This window comes from Typopeltis vanoorti, chromosome 9, assembly GCF_054136105.1.
Source record: "Typopeltis vanoorti isolate ZY-2024b chromosome 9, IOZ_Tvanoo_1.0, whole genome shotgun sequence".
Taxonomy (NCBI): domain Eukaryota; kingdom Metazoa; phylum Arthropoda; class Arachnida; order Uropygi; family Thelyphonidae; genus Typopeltis; species Typopeltis vanoorti.
In genome coordinates, this window is record NC_143557.1 from 73,533,468 (window position 1) to 73,553,483 (window position 20,016).

Genomic DNA, 20,016 nt, shown 5'->3' on the forward strand with positions numbered 1-20,016 from the left:
CAAAAGTGGATGAATGTTTTCATTTTACATCACAGCAACACTCTTTGCACACATTTCTTCTTATTCCACAGTTCTTTTCAGACAAGAAAATTACTGTGTGCCTTCATCTGCCATATTTGCCCAATTTAGCACCTTGTGACTTCTAGCTCTTTCCAAAGTTGAAATTGACGATGAAAGTGTTTTGCATCAATACAAGAAACTGAATTGGCAATGACAATGTTCTTGAAAGAACTAAAGAAAGATGACTTCTAGAACTGTCTGAAAAAGTTGCTGGAATGAGTGTGGCAATCCAAGGAGACGACTCTTAGTTCCTTGTTTGAATTCTAGCATTCACCATACTTTTTTGATCACATCTCGTATATATGTCGTGTCCATATGCAAGAGACCAAAAAGCCTATAGAACATCAATGCCATGTGTGGGCAGAGGTCAAGAAAAAAGTAATTTGTTGATATTCTTTTGAGTTGCTAGAGATTGTAGTCTTTGGGAAATACTTTGTGGAAGGTTGTTTTGCAGAACTGAGGTGAATGTAATGAAAAATGAAGGGAATCAGCAGTTCAACTATAAAAGGATATGAGCAGCTGTTCGTATTATTTAGGTTTAGCAGAAATGGGGACAAAAGCCGCAATGCAGAAACTGTGTGAGAGATGGTGGCTAGAGAATCTGTGAGCGAGGGTTAGCCAAACTTCCCTCTTCTGAACAGCATTTAGAATTTTTAGAGGTCTTAGGTGTACCACCAAAAAAATATGAGAACAGTATTCTAATGTTGAGCAGATTTGTACAGAGTTGATATCTGGGTAGATGAAATGTAACGTCCTCAGTGAAAAATAATGCTAAGTTATTTTGAAGAAGAGGATGTCGTTATACTGAGAAAGGCTGGAAGTAAATGTCAGTCCAAGCAATGAGATTTGGTCTTAACTGTTAAGCTGATCATTATCAAGGGGAAAAGAAATGTCTTGTTTTGTGAGAAAAGATAAAATTGTGTTTTGGAAGTATTAAGCGTGATTAGGTTGTTATCCCATTGAAGGATGGTATGGAGATCACTATGGAGGGCACTGATAGTAGATTATCTTGAAGCTTGAGGTGTTTGAGCATGCACAAGTTTTCACATGATCTAATCATTCACTGTGTTATGATGGAGGGAGAGAACACCCTCTAACATAACATACAAAGAAAACTGACAATCCAGTTACAAAGAGTGGAAAACAAATCATAAAGTAGTTCGCTAAGAAAATCCTGCAGTGCCAAACTATCAAATAGTTGGAAATGTTAAGTGCAACAGCACAACTTTTTCGTAACCTTTCCATGACATATCTCAAGGGGTGGAAGATGTGAGGGAGGAGATCTGTGGATCTTGATTGGAAGAATATATTTGTGGTCACTGATTATGTGGCAGTATTTCACATGAAATTGACTGTTGGTGATCCTCTCCATTACTTCAGAAAGCACTGATGAAGATAGTAGGTTGATGGCTTGATTGTTGTCATCTTTTTGTATCCAGTATTTCAAGATTCTTTTGTCTTTCTGGTAGAAGTCAATGACAGGCATATAATTTAGTGTTCCAGAAAAATTTGGAGTTAGATAAAAAGAATGATGCCAGGAAGTCACTTTCAAGCTGGCAATTTATCACTCTGGCTGTCTTTTTCATGAGATTTCCAAAGTATTGCCTTCCAGTCATGGTTTGCTATAATGATCCATTTAATTCTAAGTAGTTACAGATCTCAGAGACAATTTTGGGATTATCAGCAGCAATAACATGCTTCCTAAATCCCAATATGTATGTATGGATGAATTAATTTACCAATAATTTGGGGCATTCATTTTAAGACTGACTCCAGCCGAACATCTTTGAATTTCTTTCTATCTCGACTCCCTATGATGTTGGATAGAAAAAAATTTACAGCTGTAAACTTCATTCTGTCTAACATCATTGAGTGCCAGCATAGGATAATCATTCACTTGTGAATTGCTTTCGCTACTACTGGTACTCGGCTGCTATTGCTTTGTTCACAATAACATAGTCAATGAGACATTTCTTATTCTTTGTATCTTCTCTCCATGTGAATCTGTGCTCATCTTTATGTTGAAACATGGTAATAATTAGTCCTTGTCCTGAACAGAAATCTAACAGGTACTTACCATCATCATTAGTTTTATCCTTTTCTCCAAATTTTTCCAAGACATTTCTATGTCTAGTAATCATTTACCAACAAGAACCAGCTTTACCTTTTGTCTTTTTCAGCTGCTTTCTCTGTTGACTTGAAAAATTCCTTCATTTCTTCCTTAATAGAATCTTTTGTTGGACCATAGATAAAAATAAGTCTCTTTGTTTGAATTCCCTGTTTTATTGTTTCCCAACATAACTCTGCTTGATATTGCCTACTTTTCTTGAAGATTATTATTTACTGCATCTCCGTGGGGGTCCAGAAACTCATCGCATGAGACCCAAATCAGCCATCATATACACATATCCTATCATTCCACTCCTCGAATCCATACACCATTAGGGAACTCAGAACCAATTCTTGCAATCCATTCCATTCACTCACCACTCTCCATGCAAAAAATATGGTCTGTACACCCCTACTAAACCACACTCTTACATAACTTCCATGGATGGCCCCTAGTTCTCTGACAATTTGTCATATATTGAAAATTTTCACGTGCATCATTTCTATAAAACCCCTTTAATATCTTAAAAGTTTTTATCATGTCCCCTCTTTTCTGCCTATCAACTAAACTTTTGTAACCCGTAAACCCTCAATCTATCCTCATAGGGAGTATTCTACAGACCTGTCACCATCTTAGTCACTCATCTCTGAATCTTTTTGACTACCTCCTACATCCCAAGAAACTCAGGTGACCAAATCTGTGTGCAGTATTTAAAATGTGACTGAACCATAGTCTTATAAGATGGATAATAACCTCCACATCTTTACTAGTTAGCATGTTTTTCAACAACCAAGTAATTTGTTGAACTATTTTACAACCTTTTGCAATATGCCCTCTGAACTTTAACTCTTTGTCCACCATTATCCTCAAGTCCCTAGCCTCATCAATTTCCTTCAAACCAATACCATCCATTTGATACACCATATGCAACCTTTTCAACCTGTAGCACATAACCATATATATGGCAGCATTAAATTTATAATCGTCATCCCTTGCCCACAATGCCAATTTATTTAAATCATCCTGCAAGATATCTACATCACCTTTATCAACTATTGCCCTTCCCAGTTGTGCTTCATCAGTGAACAATTGAATATCCCCTCTTAAATCTTTCCCTATATACAAAATAAAGAGTAGTGGCCTTAGTGCCAAACCATGATGTACTCCACTAGTCTCCATCATTCTCCTAGACCCCACTCCATATATTACCCTCAGGTGTCTGTTCATCAGCCCCCCCCCCCCTTTATCCAAACTACTAGCCTCATATCCTTTCTCATCCTCTCCAGTTTTTGTAATAGTTTTCCATGTGGCATTCTTTCAAATCCCTTTCAAATTCAAGCACTATCATGCTGTAACCATGACATTTATCTAATTCTGCTGTCACTTTATTATAAAATATGAATAAGTTACTAAGACAGGACCTACCCTTTACAAAGACATGCAATTATCTCCATGTTTATTTGTGCTGAAGACCTTAGCTATTCCTTCCTTTCTTTGATCATTATTGCTTGAATATGATATCTTGTAGCTGTTATTTAGAAAAGTCTCACCTGTTTTGGTCTTTGTTTCATTTACACCAATTATGTCAACTTAATAAGATGCCCTTGTTGGAGAGGTTTGTGAGGGCCTGCATTTAGTTTCTAGCACAACCTTTTATCATAACAGATTTAATATTAAGTATTCTATTTAATATTAAGTAATATTAAGTATTTGTTAAGAGAGGTTGCACTTCAGCAGTTAACTTATGTATGACTGCAGAATAGCATACTTACTAAACAAAGATGTATATACAATGATATCTCAAATTTGATAAGACTTTTAACAAATTTTCACGTACCTTTTAGTATTTCAATTAGGTCAGATTGGATTGGTTTGGATCATAATTAGTGAGTTAGAGGAGATTGAATGTGTGATAGATATCAGCAAGTTGTATGTAGAGAATTTGTCAGGTGGCTTAACTTAACGGCCTGCATTGTGGGAAGATGGGGGAATCCCCCCTCAAATGAAAGTGTCAAATGTCATAATAAATTTGTTTCTATTGTTATATCTGTGTCTTCAAATCTATGAAAGAAATTAAATGTGTAGGGTTACTTATACTTTGAACATTACAAAATCTGTTATGTTTAGCTAAGATAATCTCAGGTTGAGAAAGCAAAGATTTTTGATTTCACAGACTTCTTACTCTTGAAAAAAGAGGAGAATTAGCCAATGAATATGAACAGTTGGTAGGTATAATATATCTGATTGAAAATTTTTCTTTAATTTTAATTTTTTTGAGCTCTTAAAAGCTAATCTAAGACATTCTACATTTCTTAGCTCAGTTAAGAATGTTATTATAATTATTATTGTTGACATGATTGTATGACTATAACAGATATTATTTGTGTATGATATAAACATGTTTTTATAAAGTATAATCCATTTATATTTTCCAGATATAAATTTAAAAATAAAATAAATTCTCTACTGAATTAATTAACAAACATAGATGATTAGAAATTGTTAATTCTTGATCACAAATATTAATGAAAATTAACTATTATTTAGATATTGGTCAAGTGTAGGTGAATAACTAATTTAATTACCAACTAGTTTTGCCAGCTTGTGCTGTCGGCTTCATCAGGGTACAATCAGGAAAGCAAAGAAATGAAAATTACAAGCTAAACGTTAACTGACAATTCTATTTCAATAACAAACTAGTAGTGCTTTAATTTGATCTAATTAAAGTCTTCCATTTATCTGGTAGGATTAACCCTTGGTTCCTGTTGAGGTTATTTGTGGAACGGGCGACTGCAGCAGCTTCTTTGAAGATTCTGGAATGGTAGTTTTCTTCTATATATGGCATAAGACTTTTATTCCATTCAATAATATGGTTGGTTGTAGAGAAGTGGGAAGAAAGGCCAGAAATATCTTGTCTGTTGTTTCTAACATAGCTGATATGTTCCTTTTGTCTCACTTCAAAGCTTCTAGACATCTGACCAATGTAACTTAGACCACAGGAACAAGGGATGTTATAAACTCCTGCATGTTTGTAAAAAGGATTGAAATCTTTTGGTAATCTTAGAAATTTCTGGATAGTTTCAACTGGCTTGAAGGTCACTCTAATATTGTGTGGTTTTAGGAGGCGAGCTGGTTTCACACGCACTACTATTTTGTTATTGAAATAGAATTGTCAGTTATCATTTAGCTTGTAATTTTCATTTCTTTGCTTTTCTGATTGTACCCTGATGAAGCCGACAGCACAAGCTGGCAAAACTAGTTGGTAATTAAATTAGTTATTTACCTACACTTGACCAATATCTAAATAATAGTTAATTTTCATTAATCTTTGTGGTCAAGAATTAACAATTTCTCATATGAACAGGATTGATCAGATCACTAAATGGAAGGTATGTCATCTTGAACTTTTAAAGTGTAAAAAAGCCAAGTGTTTAAATCACCTAACTTTTTTAAAAAGACATCGAGACAACAATGTTATCCCAAAGTTCCTATGTCACAGACAGCTTTTTAATTCAAGACAAGCTAAACACATTTATCATAAAACATCTCTCTCTCTCTCTTTTACGTGAAAGAGTACATCATACAAGACTTACTTTAAGCCAAATAGACTCAAAATGCTATGAGTTCTTCACAGACATCTCTAATACTGCGGATGAAGATATTTGGCAAGTTCTAGATAATATGATTTACACAAGTTATGATAAAACCTTCTATACTGGACAACAAAGTGATCATTAACCAATCTAAGCACATACTAACTAAACCCACGACCACTATTCTCAAAAAAGGCTTCAATTTCGCCTTATCTACTGTAATACCTAAAGTAGATTTCATCTGCAATTTAGAGAATGCAATATCACTACTACCACAACTTACAGCTAATGACCTTAGGTTGCAAAGCATCATAATCCTCTTGTCTCCTTCAAGATCTCCTCACACCAATGTCACCCCTATGGAAAAAAGAACGCTATTCAACTTAAAGAACAACAAGGGTATCATCATACTTAAGGCGGACAAAGGAAACAGCACTGTCATCTTAAACACAAAAGATTGTGAAGACAAACTCAACAATCTTTTATCGGATACATCTGTCTGTAATGTACTTAACACAAATCCTACATTAAAAAACCATTAAAAACATTAAAAAATAATGATAACAATGAATTATTATGTCAGATGACAAACTGGCCTACAGATCTAATTAAAAAGTTAAAATCTATGCATCCTCTAACTCCTAGACTATACAGTGTTCCAAAAGTACATAAGGATGGCTCCCCATTACGCCCAATAGTGGATGGAATCAACTCTCCAACCTATTTACTGTCAAAATATCTAGCTAAAATTCTACAACAACACATCCATAATTCAGATACTTATATTAAAAACTCTCAACATTTTATAGAAAAATTAAAAAACATCTCTATCTCTGAAAATGATATACTTGCCAGCCTTGATATCACTTCCCTGTTTACCAACATTCCAGTGGTCGAAGTTATCAACATCTTAGACAATTTATTCCCACAAGACGTCTCTTCATTGTTTAGCCACTGTCTATCTTCTCACTATTTCGTATGGAAGAAAACAATTTACAAACAATTAACCAAATTGGCCATGGGCAGCCCCCTCTCGTGCTGACTTATTTATGAAAGATCTTGAAAGTAAAATCTTATCTCAAATTAATCCAAAACCTAAGGCATGGTTCAGATTTGTTGATGACATCTTTATCATTTGGAACTACAAAAAGGAAGAGATATTAGATTACCTAAACAAAATCAATATGTTCCACCATACTATCAAATTCACACTAGATCTTGAAAAGGACAAACAACTACCATTCCTAGACGTCATAATAAAGAAAATAACAGTGTTAACTTATCGGTTTATAGAAAACCAACAAATACTGGGCATTATCTAAACTTTAGCTCATCACGCCACATCTCCCAAAAACTCAGCATTATTCATGTGCTAAAGAAAAGAGCTATACAATTCACAACAGACCATAATGATCTACAAGAGGAATTAAATAAAAGATCAAACAATCTACTCCTAAATGGCTATCCTAGAGGACTTGTTAACAAGATTCTCTTCTCTGATATACCACAAAGGCAACATGATGACACCCATTATATAACTACTATAACTATTCCATACGTTGGTACCATCTCCAAAAAACTAGTTTGCTTCTTGAAACCACACAATATTAGAGTGACCTTCAAGCCAGTTGAAACTATCCAGAAATTTCTAAGATCACCAAAAGGTTTCAATCCTTTCTACAAACATGCAGGAGTTTATAACATCCCTTGTTCCTGTGATCTAAGTTACATTGGTCAGACGTCTAGAAGCTTTGAAGTGAGACAAAAGGAACATATCAGCTATGTTAGAAACAACAGACAAGATATTTCTGGCCTTTCTTCCCACTTCTCTACAACCAACCATATTATTAAATGGAATAAAAGTCTTATGCCATACTTACTTTTACTTTCCGAGTCCGGAACACCAATCATATCCTCTCCATCCAAAAAACAGCAGCTTGTATCGCCTTGTCATTGACCATCAGAATGTCATCCGTGGAGCACACATCGATTATCTGGACAACATAAAAGATGTTCGTCAGTTTGGGCGTCTCCGCAGTCACAGCTATCATCATAACCCCCATTTCATCAGGTTACTTCTGCATCTGGACACTCCCACTCTAAGACGGTTCAGAGTCCTCCAGGTGCTATAGGGTAGGTGATATCCCTTGGTTAACTCTTCTTTAATTATGGGGGCTTCTTGAAGTTGAACCGATTCCCTCCATAGAACAAGGCATTGCTACCCAGGTTTATGGATCAATGGTTTAGTTCTTTGTATAAAACTATGCTTCAATTTGAGTCGAGGAGCCGTGATGATATGGCCGCACATTGGATGTCTTTCGTCTGTCATCTGCTTTTTTTTTCTCCATCTCACCGGCCACTTGACATCTGATGCCTGGTGGCGCTATGCCTGCTAAGGAATACAGCTTGTTGACTGGGTTTGGTCTTAGGCATCCGGTTATGATCCTGATGGTATCATTTAAAGCCACATCCACGTGTTTCGCATGGGCGGATGCCACCCACACTGGGGCAGCATACTTCCCCTGCAGCAAAACACAATGCCAAAGCTGTCGAGCGAAGTACCTCTGGTTGAGCTCCCCACGTTGTGCCAGTCATTTTTCTTATGATGTTATTTCTTGCATAGATTTTTCCTTTTAGTTCCTGGCAATGTACCTTATACGACAATGTACAATCCAGCTTAACTCCAAGATATTTGGGATTGCTGCAGTGTTCGAGGCATTTTCCTCTCCAGACAATGTTTAACTGGCGTTTTGCTTCCCTGTTGTGCAGATGGAAAGCGCATACCTGAGTTTTGTTTGGATTAGGTTTCAGGCAATTGGTCTCATAGTAATTGGAGAGTATTTCTAAGGCTTCCGTCAACCTCTTCTCAACTTCTTCAAAACTTCTTGCTTGACTGCATATAACTGTGTTGTCGGCATAGATAAACCTCCTCACTTTTGGATGGGTTGGCTGATCGTTAGTATAAATATTGTAGATCATCGGGGCCAATATGCTTCCTTGAGGTAAACCATTCTTCTGATTTCTCCAACTGCTTTTCTTTTCTTGCAAAGTTACGTAGAATTGTCGATTCTGGAGCATGGTTTTAACTACATTCATGAGGTGAAAATCTTTTGTTATATGGTACAGCTTGACCAACAGTTTCTTGTGATTAACAGTGTCATATGCTGCTGAAAGATCGATAAAAGCTGCTCCAGTCACAAGTTTCTTCTCGTAACCATCTTCGATGTGCTGCGTGAGATTCAGAATTTGGCCACAGCAGGACTTTCCGGAACGGAAACCGGCTTGCTTGGGTATAAGTTTCTCGTCAATGTTTGCTGCTATTCTTTCCAGAATCATTCGTTCAAAAACTTTATACAAGTGGCAGAGGAGAGAAACAGGGCAAAAATTCTTCAACTCTGTAGATTCCTTTCCTGGTTTAAGTAAAGCTACCACTTGAGCTTTCCTCCATAATTTGGGCAACTGAAGAGATTCTACACACCTATTCATCAATTTCACCAGCCATTGGATGGTTACCGGACCGAAGCGCTTTATCTGTTCTGTCCAAATGTCGTCTGGGCCAGCAGCTCTATTCTCTTTCAGGTGACATATAGCTTTTCTTAGTTCTTCTTCGGAGAACGGAAAGGCTAATGAATTAGTCTCAGCTTCTTTAATGTGCGTAAGATTAGTTTTCAGATTCTTCTTGTCTGTCCTGCCATTCAATAAGAGCTGGTGAGCAATCTGGTTTGGCGTGACCTCTGTTACGTAAACTGGAGTTTTAGTTGGATCGTTGCTTAAATTCTTCACCAGTTTCCATGCTCGTCTGCTGTTCTGTTTCATATCCAAATCCTGCAGTAGCTTCATCCATCTCCTCTTTCTACCATCCGTGAATTTGTCCATCAGTTTTTCGCCTGCCTCAATTGTGTCTACAGCAAAAGGATCCTTGTCATATCTGATTTTATATTCTTTTAGTTGTTCCATCTGGTCTTCATTAAGTCCAGCGATATATTGAGTTCTGCACCCTCGTGGTATGTGCCGCTGAGATACTATTTTGATGGTATTCACGAACTCTTCATAGTTACTTGGATCCGCTTCAAGAGTGTTTACTGTCTGATCGAGTTCCTTCGCAAATTCATCCCATCTTGCTTTTTTAAAATTAAACCGTCGCTTAAAAGGTACTATCTCTGGATTGATAACGGTTCTGACTTCACAAGTAACAGGTCTGTGCTGAGTTCTTGGTATCAGCTCTTCTATTATCTTCGTCGCTTGCACGGCTACTTGTTCACTGATAAAGATGTTATCTGGATTATATCCTCTTCTCCACCTTCCACTATTGAATGATGGTCTTAACTTGGGATCGTGGATAAGCTTCAGTCCTTCTCTCTCAGCCCAGTTTTCCAGCTCAGCACCATTCCTGTCAATCATTTTGTAGCCCCATGTTAAACTCTGACAATTAAAGTCTCCGAGTATTATTTTAACCTTCTGGGTGTTAAAGTTGGCAGGTTCTTTGAAGACGAAATCTTCATTAGGTGGCTTATATACCGATGTGATTGTGCAGGACTTGATCTTGATGGTTAATATCTCTATATTATTATGCGATGTCATATGTATAGATTTAATATCCAAGTCTGGTTTAGCAAATATAACGCTACCGTATTGCTCGTGTGGTCTCTCAGCTACTAATTTCATGCCATGAATTTTTGGTCCACTGCTGTTTACTCCTCGATGTGTCTCCTGGATAACTAAAACATCACATTTGCGTGTATCACACATATCTGCTAATAAAACTTCCTTTTTGGATGACAGTCCTTCAATATTTATTGAAGTTGTCTTAAAAGCTGGCCTTGAAGAAGGCTGATTTATAGTTCGCATGATTGTTCCGGTAGCCATATACCGGTTACGCTATATACAGAAGACAACTACCGTTCCAGAATCTTCAAAGAAGCTGCTACAGTCACCCGTTCCACAAATAACCTCAACAGGAATCAAGGTTTAATCCTACCAGATTAAATATGGAAGACTTTAATTAGATCAATAAACACACAGAAATGAACTTCAGTGCAAACTACAAAATGCATCTCGACAAGTAAATCATGTATCCACGACACACGTATTGTTTCACGCGCACTACTATTTTGTTATCGAAATAGAATTGTCAGTTAATGTTTAGCTTGTAATTTTCGTTTCTTTGCTTTCCTGATTGTACCCTGATGAAGCCGACAGCACAAGCCGGCGAAACTAGTTGGTAATTAAATTAGTTATTCACCTACACTTGACCAATATCTAAATAATAGTTAATTTTCATTAACATAGATGATTTTTAATTAATAGCTTTAATGGAACATGTGCACTAGACATATTAAAGTAAGTTTCACGGCTTACATGTAACAAATTATATAGAATTTATTCAAAAACTCCAATATTTCATCTGTCATTATGTGGACATCATCAAGGAGATAGACCATTAACTAGATTGAAAAGATGAATCAGAATGAGTCATAAATCATGCATATATTAGTTCATTTCTCGGACACAGCTGAAGTACATGATATTGCACTATTAGAGTTCAATGGAACAATTGTAGTAAGTTGCGTAGATTAAAAAAAAATATTAATTAATTTATTAAAAAAAACTACAAACAATTAATAGGAATCACTTCCCAAAACTTGGATATTGGCATTCAGTCTGATTGGTTCAGGTTTGGATGATTTCTTAACATTTCACATGTTTTAAGGAAAAGACGTTCAAATTTGAACTTGCTGGAGTGAAGAAGTTTTGTCTTGTTCCAAAGAACTCTGTGCCTAGTGTCATAGTGGAGAAGCAGGGCCAGATTTGCCAGATTTCGAAAAAGTAATATAGTCTTAATGTTCTTCAATTCTAATCAAGGCAGAATGGCCAGTCTGTCCAAAATAGGAAAGATGACATGAGGAGGGTACTTGATAGACACCTGGTAAGCAAGAGGTGGTAATGTATCCTACATTGATGGTAGGAAGGAAGACGGTTTCCGAGCCAGCTTGAAAGAAGCATATAGATTTATGAAGAATCCTTGCTATTTGTTCCAAGGTTCTTTTAAGGTGGGGCAGCAGTTTCAACCTTTTTTTTTTTTTATCTTAAGGCACACTAAAACTAATTAGTAAAATTCTAGGGCACACCATTCAAGTATTAAGAAATTCACTATCTACCAATGATTGTCTGGACACTTCAGCAATTTGCAATTGATACCAGCAGGTGAACCCTAATATCGTGTATGTCCACCTTTGGCTTTGATCACCTCTTTCACCATTTGAGGGAGGATTTCCACCAATGTGCAGCAGACATCAGGTGGAATTTGTCTCCATTCCTCCATCAGAGCAGCACTGGGCTCAATGACAGATCAAGGACACGCTGCTCTGGACCTCAGTCTCTGCTCCAATTCATTCCATAGGCCAGGGCAGTCATTTAACACTCATCTCTTCATACCATTCCATAACTGCAGGAGCATTTTGTGGCATGGAGCATTGTCATCTTGATAGTAACACAGGTCCATTCCATAAAAACTCGACAGTGTAGATATCACTTGATTATCCAAATTATTGAGTACTGAGCTGCCTTTGTGGAACCACGGACAATGACCAGTGGTACCACTCCAAAACAGCTGAATGCACCCTGCACCATTACTCCACTACCACCAAACTTTACTGTGGGTACAACACTGTGGTAACAAGCATTCACTAGGCTGCCTCCACACCCTGCCAACAGAGTGGAAACTGGTGAACCTTGATCCACCTGCTCTCTGACCAGTTCTGCATGGCGGAGGACTTCCTGTCCCCCCCCCCCTCAAAAGAATTTTCCATATTCAGAGGATGATGAGGACGGAAGTGAACCAATGTAGAGTTCTCCTGAGCCTTCGGTGTCTAATGATGATCCATATGTTGGCTACAGGTCATCGTCTACTCCACACATTCTCACACAAGAAGAACTGAATGATCTTATTCACGATCTGGAGCTGTCCAAGGCCAAAGCAGAGTTACTGGGATAAAGACTTCTACAATGGGATCTTCTCAAGGAAAATGTCTGAGTGCCTTCGTTTCACACTTGTCATGAGCAGTTTGTGCTTTACTTTTGAAAGAAAGACGACTTTTGTGTTTTGCTATGATGTAAATGGCTTGATGAATGCCCCTCAAATCAAACATGACCTGCATGAATGGCGACTATTGAAATTGTATCTCAAGGTGGTGTTGCTGCATAATGGAAACTGGCTTCCATATGTTCCTCATGGGTTTGATGGAATATTTTCAGCACTGGGAAAGGATTAAAACAAACTTTAATGCTTCCAATATTTGGTCTGTCACTGAGACATCTTCAGGGATTACAAATAACTTTTGCAACAACACAATTCAATAATCAGTTCCTCCCCCATTCCCCAGCCATCTCTTCAGAAGGACTTTAGAAATGCCATCATCATACCCTACACCGTGGTACATCAAAAAATAAAAATAAAAATAGGTCCTTAAAAAGTACAACCTCCACACAGCATTTAAGCCCCATTGTAAACTTACTACCCTTATCCGTTCTATCAAAGATCAGCTCCCTCCTCTTTCAGTGCCTGGAGTATATAGAGTACCCTGTTCCTGCAAGCTGGCTTACTTTGAACAGACAGGCAACCATCCATTTAGAGGAACACAAATCATACATCTGCAATCACGACCATGATCAATCTGGCCTTGCAGACTTTGTTTTGGATACAACTCACAGGATCTCCTAGAGAAAAACCACCATTCTCCACCATAATAAATTCAAAAAAGAAAGACTGTTTTTAGAATCTGCAGTGGCACTCAGAAATCAACTGAATTTAAATAAATATGGTTGTATAAAACTTCCCAAAATTTGGGAAACATTAATTATCAGATGTCCCACTTTACATCCAAAGCCACCTACAAAAGCCCATAGAAGGGTGTACCACCTAGATTGGACTTCAGAGCCACCCACATGTTTCACTTGGGTGGCTCTAAAATATTGTGTTGTATTTGTGTGTGTGTTACAAGAGTTATTTTTAGTCCCTGAAGATGTCTCAGTGACAGATGAAATATTGGAAGCATTAAAATTAGTTTTAATCCTTTCCCAGTGCTGAAAATATTCCATTAACCTGCCAACATGATATCTTCATAGCACTTAAGCCTCAACACACGGATTCCATCGATTCCTGTTGGACTGTGCTCAAATCAGCAAGTACAGCTGCCATCTCTGTGGTGATTCGACGATAGTCTTTCTGTTGATGGGTCTGCAGCTGGAATATACAAAGTACTGCTGTTTTTTTTTGTGTGAATTGGGCACTTCACATAGGACTTCGCACTATGTGAAGAGAAACTGGCCTGCAAGGAAATCTCTGAAGGTCAGAGAGAAGAATGTGCAATATCCAGCACTGGCAGAAACGCACAAATTCTGCTACCACTCCTACACATCAAACTTGGTCTGGTTAAAAAAAATAAAAAAAAGCCATGCATCGTATTGTATCAGCTTTCAAGTACCTGGCTGACAAATTTCCTAGACTCAGCGAAGCAAAAATTAAAAAGTTCTTATGGCTCCTCAGATCCAAGAGATCTTCATTGGCGAGATGTTCAACAACCTGCTTTACAGGGTGATGAGAAAAAAGCTTGGGACACAATTTGTCTGGTGTCAACTAACTTCCTCAGAAATGTCAGGGCAGAAAACTACAAGGAACTGGTTGAAGACTTGTCTCTGTATCACAAACTTGGGCAGCAATATGTCCTTAAAGATACACTTGCTTTATTCCTACTTGGATTTCTTCCCTGACAACTGCGACATGGTTAGTGTGAGCATGGTGAGCATTTATCAGGAAATTGCAACAACGGAGAAATGATACAAGGGAAAGTGGTCCACTTCCATGTTGGATGCTCACTTGAGATGATTCTGAGCAGCTAAACAAGCGACGTATGTCAGACATAGAAGTGAACATTTACTGGTATATGTGATAAGTACATATTACTATATTATATAAGACACTATTGCAGATCTCTCAAACCGTAGCCAATTTTGTATTTTCATTGTCATATTCCGTACCTCAAAATCTATAAGAAATGACTAAATTAATCTGGGCAGGACTTTTGTAAAAATTTTGTTGTCTGGTGTAATTTGTGAAATTTATATAACATGGGAAACCTGTAGCATATTAGTTCAGCAGATGATACAATTAATAGTTAATTATTCTGAGAACTACTAATGACTAAATGTAATACTTTTAAGCTGCTTCAGGCTTGAAATAAATATTATGTGGTATCACACTAGGATTTGAAAGTCATTTACCACCTAAATTTATATGGTTTTCTGGAAACTTGTTGTTATTCATTATAGGGATGTTAATAATTCCAAAACACTTGTGATTGATCAGCAAAAATTAGAAAAATATTTATTTAAATAACATGTGGATCCTTTCCTTGCTGAAAATTGCGTTGTACATGTTTTTAAATTCCAAGAATTATTAAAACGTTTTTGTTTTAATCAAAATTTTATTTTTGTGGCTCACATTCTGATTTTGGTTTTATAATTTAGGCTGGGAACTATGTACGAGATGATGTTGTTGGTAATCTAATTCAGCTGATTTCAGAAAGCAGCACACTGCATGCATACACAGTGCAACAATTATGGCAGCAACTTTCTGGTGATCTTGAGGCTTGTCAGCCATTATTGCAAGTTGCAGCCTGGTGTATTGGTGAATTTGGTGATCTTTTGAATTCTTCAGTTGATTCTGAAGGCGAATCAGTTACTGTAAGTAACTTAGTTTTAACTCTTCAAATTGTCAGTTATTTTATGTATACTGGTTTTTGCTGTTTCATATTGCTTCTGTAATATGAAACAGCAAAAACTACATAAAAATATATAAATATTCATAATCTCAGTTGTAACCAAGTTATGTATATTTCATCTACAATTATATTTTAAGTTGAATAATATTAAGTAACTTTCCATTTTTTTATATTTTGGAAGCTTATATTTCGTCATAAAATCATAAAGTCCCTTTCTCCCTGACTCAAGGTTACCCGAGCCAGCCCAACTACCTCTCAGAAAACATCATGACTTGCATATGTGCTTCTCTGCTTAGAGGGAAAATTGGTCTATCCAATCAGGAAGCTGACATCGACACCAGTTTTGTCTCTCACTTTCCCTCTCCTTAGGCTAATGTAGAATAAGTGATACAGACTAATGTTCATCATTTTTGTTGACTGACTATAGAAGTTTTCGGGTTACTTTTAATTTTGCTATTATGGCCTGTAAATATTTAGTTTATTATGAAGATTTCAGGTAAATGATTAATTTAAGCCAATTTAATATTTCAATATTTAAACAGTACTTCTAGAGCCTGTGTAGCTCAGTGGATGTGGCATTTGCACACCACGATGCTTGGCCACACGAAGGAAGACTTGGTTTCGAGTCTAGTCGGCGACTAGAGGAAATTTTTCTAAGCCTTTTTTCGACCGGTTCCCGAGTTAGTCGATCTCTGGCATGGGCAAGCAGGTTTTTCCTCCCAGAAACTCGGGTTTTTTGTCTCGCAAACTCAAGAAAATCGACCATAGAACCCACATTATTTTCAGACATTAAATATATTGTGTTAGGGACCACAAGATGGCGGCACATTTGAGCTGTCTCTCTTCACTGTATACCGCTTAATTAGTGATAGCCTTGGGCCATCTATCTCTGATTGGCTACCAGTGGAGATTGAACTGCCCACTCAGTCTCCAAAAGTTAGATAGGGCTAAATGGCCTCGCCTACTTCCCATATACGGAATAAAAAGGCGTTAGCTGATTTTAGAACAGTACTTCTGGATTTTCATTTTTATGATTTCATACTCTTCTTGTTCTTCCCTTTGTTTCCCATTATTTTTTGCATTTGTGCTGTTTCATGATGTCATTTTGTGTGCTTTGTTTGGTTCCTGCCAGTCCTCTGCATTTTTGTTGTTAGTGCAGGATTTTCTGCCAGTTTCTATGTTCGGATCCCTGTTATTTTTATTTCCTGAAATTTCCTTTGTTTTGTTCTCAAAGTTTCCTTTGGTTTTATTTTATTATATGTTGTGAAACCCAAATGATAAAAAGTTAATTTCTGGAAGCCTTAACCTCAAGAGAACTTGAAGATACCATTCCTCTTAATTTAAAAAAAAAAAAAAAAGAAAAAAAGAGAGAGGGGTCAGGCTAACAGAGCAATTGACTGAAATATTATATTTTAACGAGGATTCATCACAGGAATTGGATAAGTACCAGATCAATATAATAGGGGTGACTGAAACAAAAAAAGGCAAAAACTGGTGAGATCTTTTTGAGCTATAAATACAAAATGTTATTCAGGCAATGAAAAGGAGGAGGAGGATCAAGGAAAAGAAGGAGTAGCCATAGTATTCAACACTAAATACGAGGCTAATCTTCTTGAAAGGCAGGCAATTTCAAAGTAGAGTGATGTGGGCAAATATCAGAATGGAGAACTGGACAGTGAGACGTATTTGTGCCTATGGTCCCACAGAAGGTTGTACTAAGGTAGAAGTGGAGGAATTTTTTGAGGCTTTAGAGAAAGCAGCTGACACAATGAAAAATGAAAAGTTGGTCCTTGTTGGAGATCTAAATAGCGGAGTAGGAAATGATTGTCAGACATCCAAAAATATCATTATTATTATTCAGGCCTCCATGGAGTCAAAAGACTCATCGCAGGAGGTCCTTCCTAGGAAACACAAAGTCTATCAAGACTCATTGCGGGAGGTCCCTACTAGGAAACACAGTCTATCATATCACTCCTTAAACTCATTGACCATTCTCGCTCTCACCACTCTATCAGGCAATGCATTCCATGGTTCAACCACCCTCCATGCAAAGAAACCACTCCTCACCCTCTTGCTCACAGCTTCCTTTTGTAACTTTCAGGGATGGCCCCTTGTCATCACTCCTTCCTGCTGTTCAACCAAGCCAAAGAACTCCCCAGTATCAACCCTGTAACCACCTCTCAACAGTTCAAAAATCTCAATCATATCACCTCTCCTTCTATCTACCAAACTTTACAGTCCACATTCCCTCAGCCGATCCTCATAACTAACATTGTACAGTCCTGAAACCATCTTTATTTTCTGCCTCTGTACCCTTTCTACAGTTAATTTATCCCCTTCAAATCCTGCAGACCAAATCTGAGAACAGTAGTCCAAGTGTGGTCTGATCAGGGACTTATACAACGGAATAATAACTCTTTTATCTCTGCAGGTCAGCGTCCTCAGTATTGCAGCAATCTCTGTGTTACCTTCACCACCTTTGCAATATGTCCCCTGAATTTCAGGTTTCTATCAATCATCAACCCCAGATCTCTTGTCTCCTCCTACTTCCTCCAGTACAACTCCTCCAATAGAGTATGAAGCATCCCAAACCTCAAGACCTTACATTTTGCTGCATTAAATCAATTCCCCCATTCATTTGCCCATCTGTCTAGCTTATTCAAATCCTCTTGCAGGGCTACCACATTTGCACTATTACTAATAACCCTTCCCAGCTTCACATCATCTGCAAACAGCTGAATATCCCCCTGCAATCCACTGACAATGTCATTGATATAAAGGTTAAACAATATAGGTCCCATTACTGAGCCCTGTGGGACCCCACTTGTAACCTTCTGCCTCCTTGAAACTGCCCCACCATACACAACTCTCTGATACCTATTGGACAGCCAATCCTGAATTCAGTTGACCAATCTGACATCCAGACCCATGTGCTGCAACTTAAATATCAGTTTATCATGTGGCACCCTGTCGAATGCCTTTGCTAAATCCAAGAAAATGGCAGTATATGCCTTTCCCTCATCTACTGCTCTTGTAACTTTATTAAAAAAGGCTAGCACATTACTAAAACAAGAGCACCCCTTAACAAATCCACGATGATTCTCACAGATAACATTATCCTCATCTGCCCAGTGCTATATACGGTTTCTCACTAATTTCTCCAAGATCTTAACAACTACTGATGACACACAAACTGGCCTATAATTAGACACTTTCAGTCTGCTACCTCTCTTATGCAATGGCACTATCTTACCTTCCTTTCATTCCCTGGGTGCCTTTCCCATAGCAAGACTTTCATTCAAAAGCCAGGTCAAAGGAGCTGTCAGTTCTTTAGCACATTCTCTCAAAACCCATGGCAGAATCCCATCCAGTCCCACAGCTTTACTGAAATCCAGTACTCAGTATTTTCAACACACGCTCCTCCTCCTGCACCTCTAAACCCCGAACCTGCCCTATCCCTTGATATTGTTTGTCATCCACTTTACACCAAATTGTGTTCTCTTCTTTGCTCGTGGAATATAGCTTACTATTGCTGCTAACAAATATTCCTTCACAATTTCCCAAGCACTAATGATATGCCAGCCTTCCAATTCCTCCCTCAATGAAACTTCCCCAAGTTGATATCTAAGCCTATTATAGTCACCTGCCTTATAATTACAAATATGTTCCCGTCTCTTGGATACTCCTGCATGTCTATTCATCTTCCAAGTCAAAACCACGTGGTCACTCTCTCCAACTGGTGGGAGAGAGAGATGTCGTCTCAGTTATTATCAACTCTGCTGATGCTATGACCAAATCCAAAACTCTTGAACCTCTTGTTCCCTCTATTACATGTTGCCTAAGACATTTGTCCCTGAAGAATTCTAGAAATTCCATTCCCTTATTGCTACATGCATCTTCCTCTCCTCAATTTATACTGCTGTATTTAAATTCTCCCATAACAATCATTCTTCTTGCACTTGCCAAGCTCAACTGTCTAAACATCTCCTGGTTCCCACCCTCTGTGCTCCTTGGTTTGTAGCAATACCTCACTAAATATCCTGTCTTGTGCACGTCTACCTCACACCATATGCTTTCAAAATCATTTGTGTCACTGTCTTCCAAAGCCTCCACTCTTAGAGGACATAAGTCATCACTTATCATAAGCAGTACTCCACCACCACGCTTTCCCTTCCTATCCTGTCGAAAAATGCTGTACTCTGCTACTTCTATTCCTGTTATTATATCCTTTTCTGTCAGCCACATCTCAGTGATCTCAATAATCTTTGGCCAGACTGATGCTATCAGCTCTCACCAATTCCTCTCCTTTATTCCGGATACTCCTGGCATTAGTATAAAGCATAAAAATGCCATTGTTTCTATACCTAGTATTATCCCCTATAGACTCCACTGTGCTCTGCGTTACCTGATGTCGACCTCTTCTCCCAAGTACCCATTTCCACAAGAGGCCACCCCCTACTACCATCCACCTTGG

General features: G+C 37.8%; 1 protein-coding gene across 3 annotated transcripts in view; it reads left to right on the plus strand.

The window, feature by feature from the left end:
* The window catches only part of LOC150103156 (AP-1 complex subunit gamma-1-like), a 418,791-nt gene that overhangs the window by 276,688 nt on the left and 122,087 nt on the right, over positions 1 to 20,016 (plus strand). For all 3 annotated transcript variants that reach the window (XM_090398388.1, XM_090398390.1, XM_090398391.1), the window contains one exon: positions 15,289 to 15,504. In XM_090398388.1, coding sequence (XP_090254514.1) covers positions 15,289 to 15,504 — 216 coding nt within the window. The remainder of the gene's footprint in view (positions 1 to 15,288; positions 15,505 to 20,016) is intronic.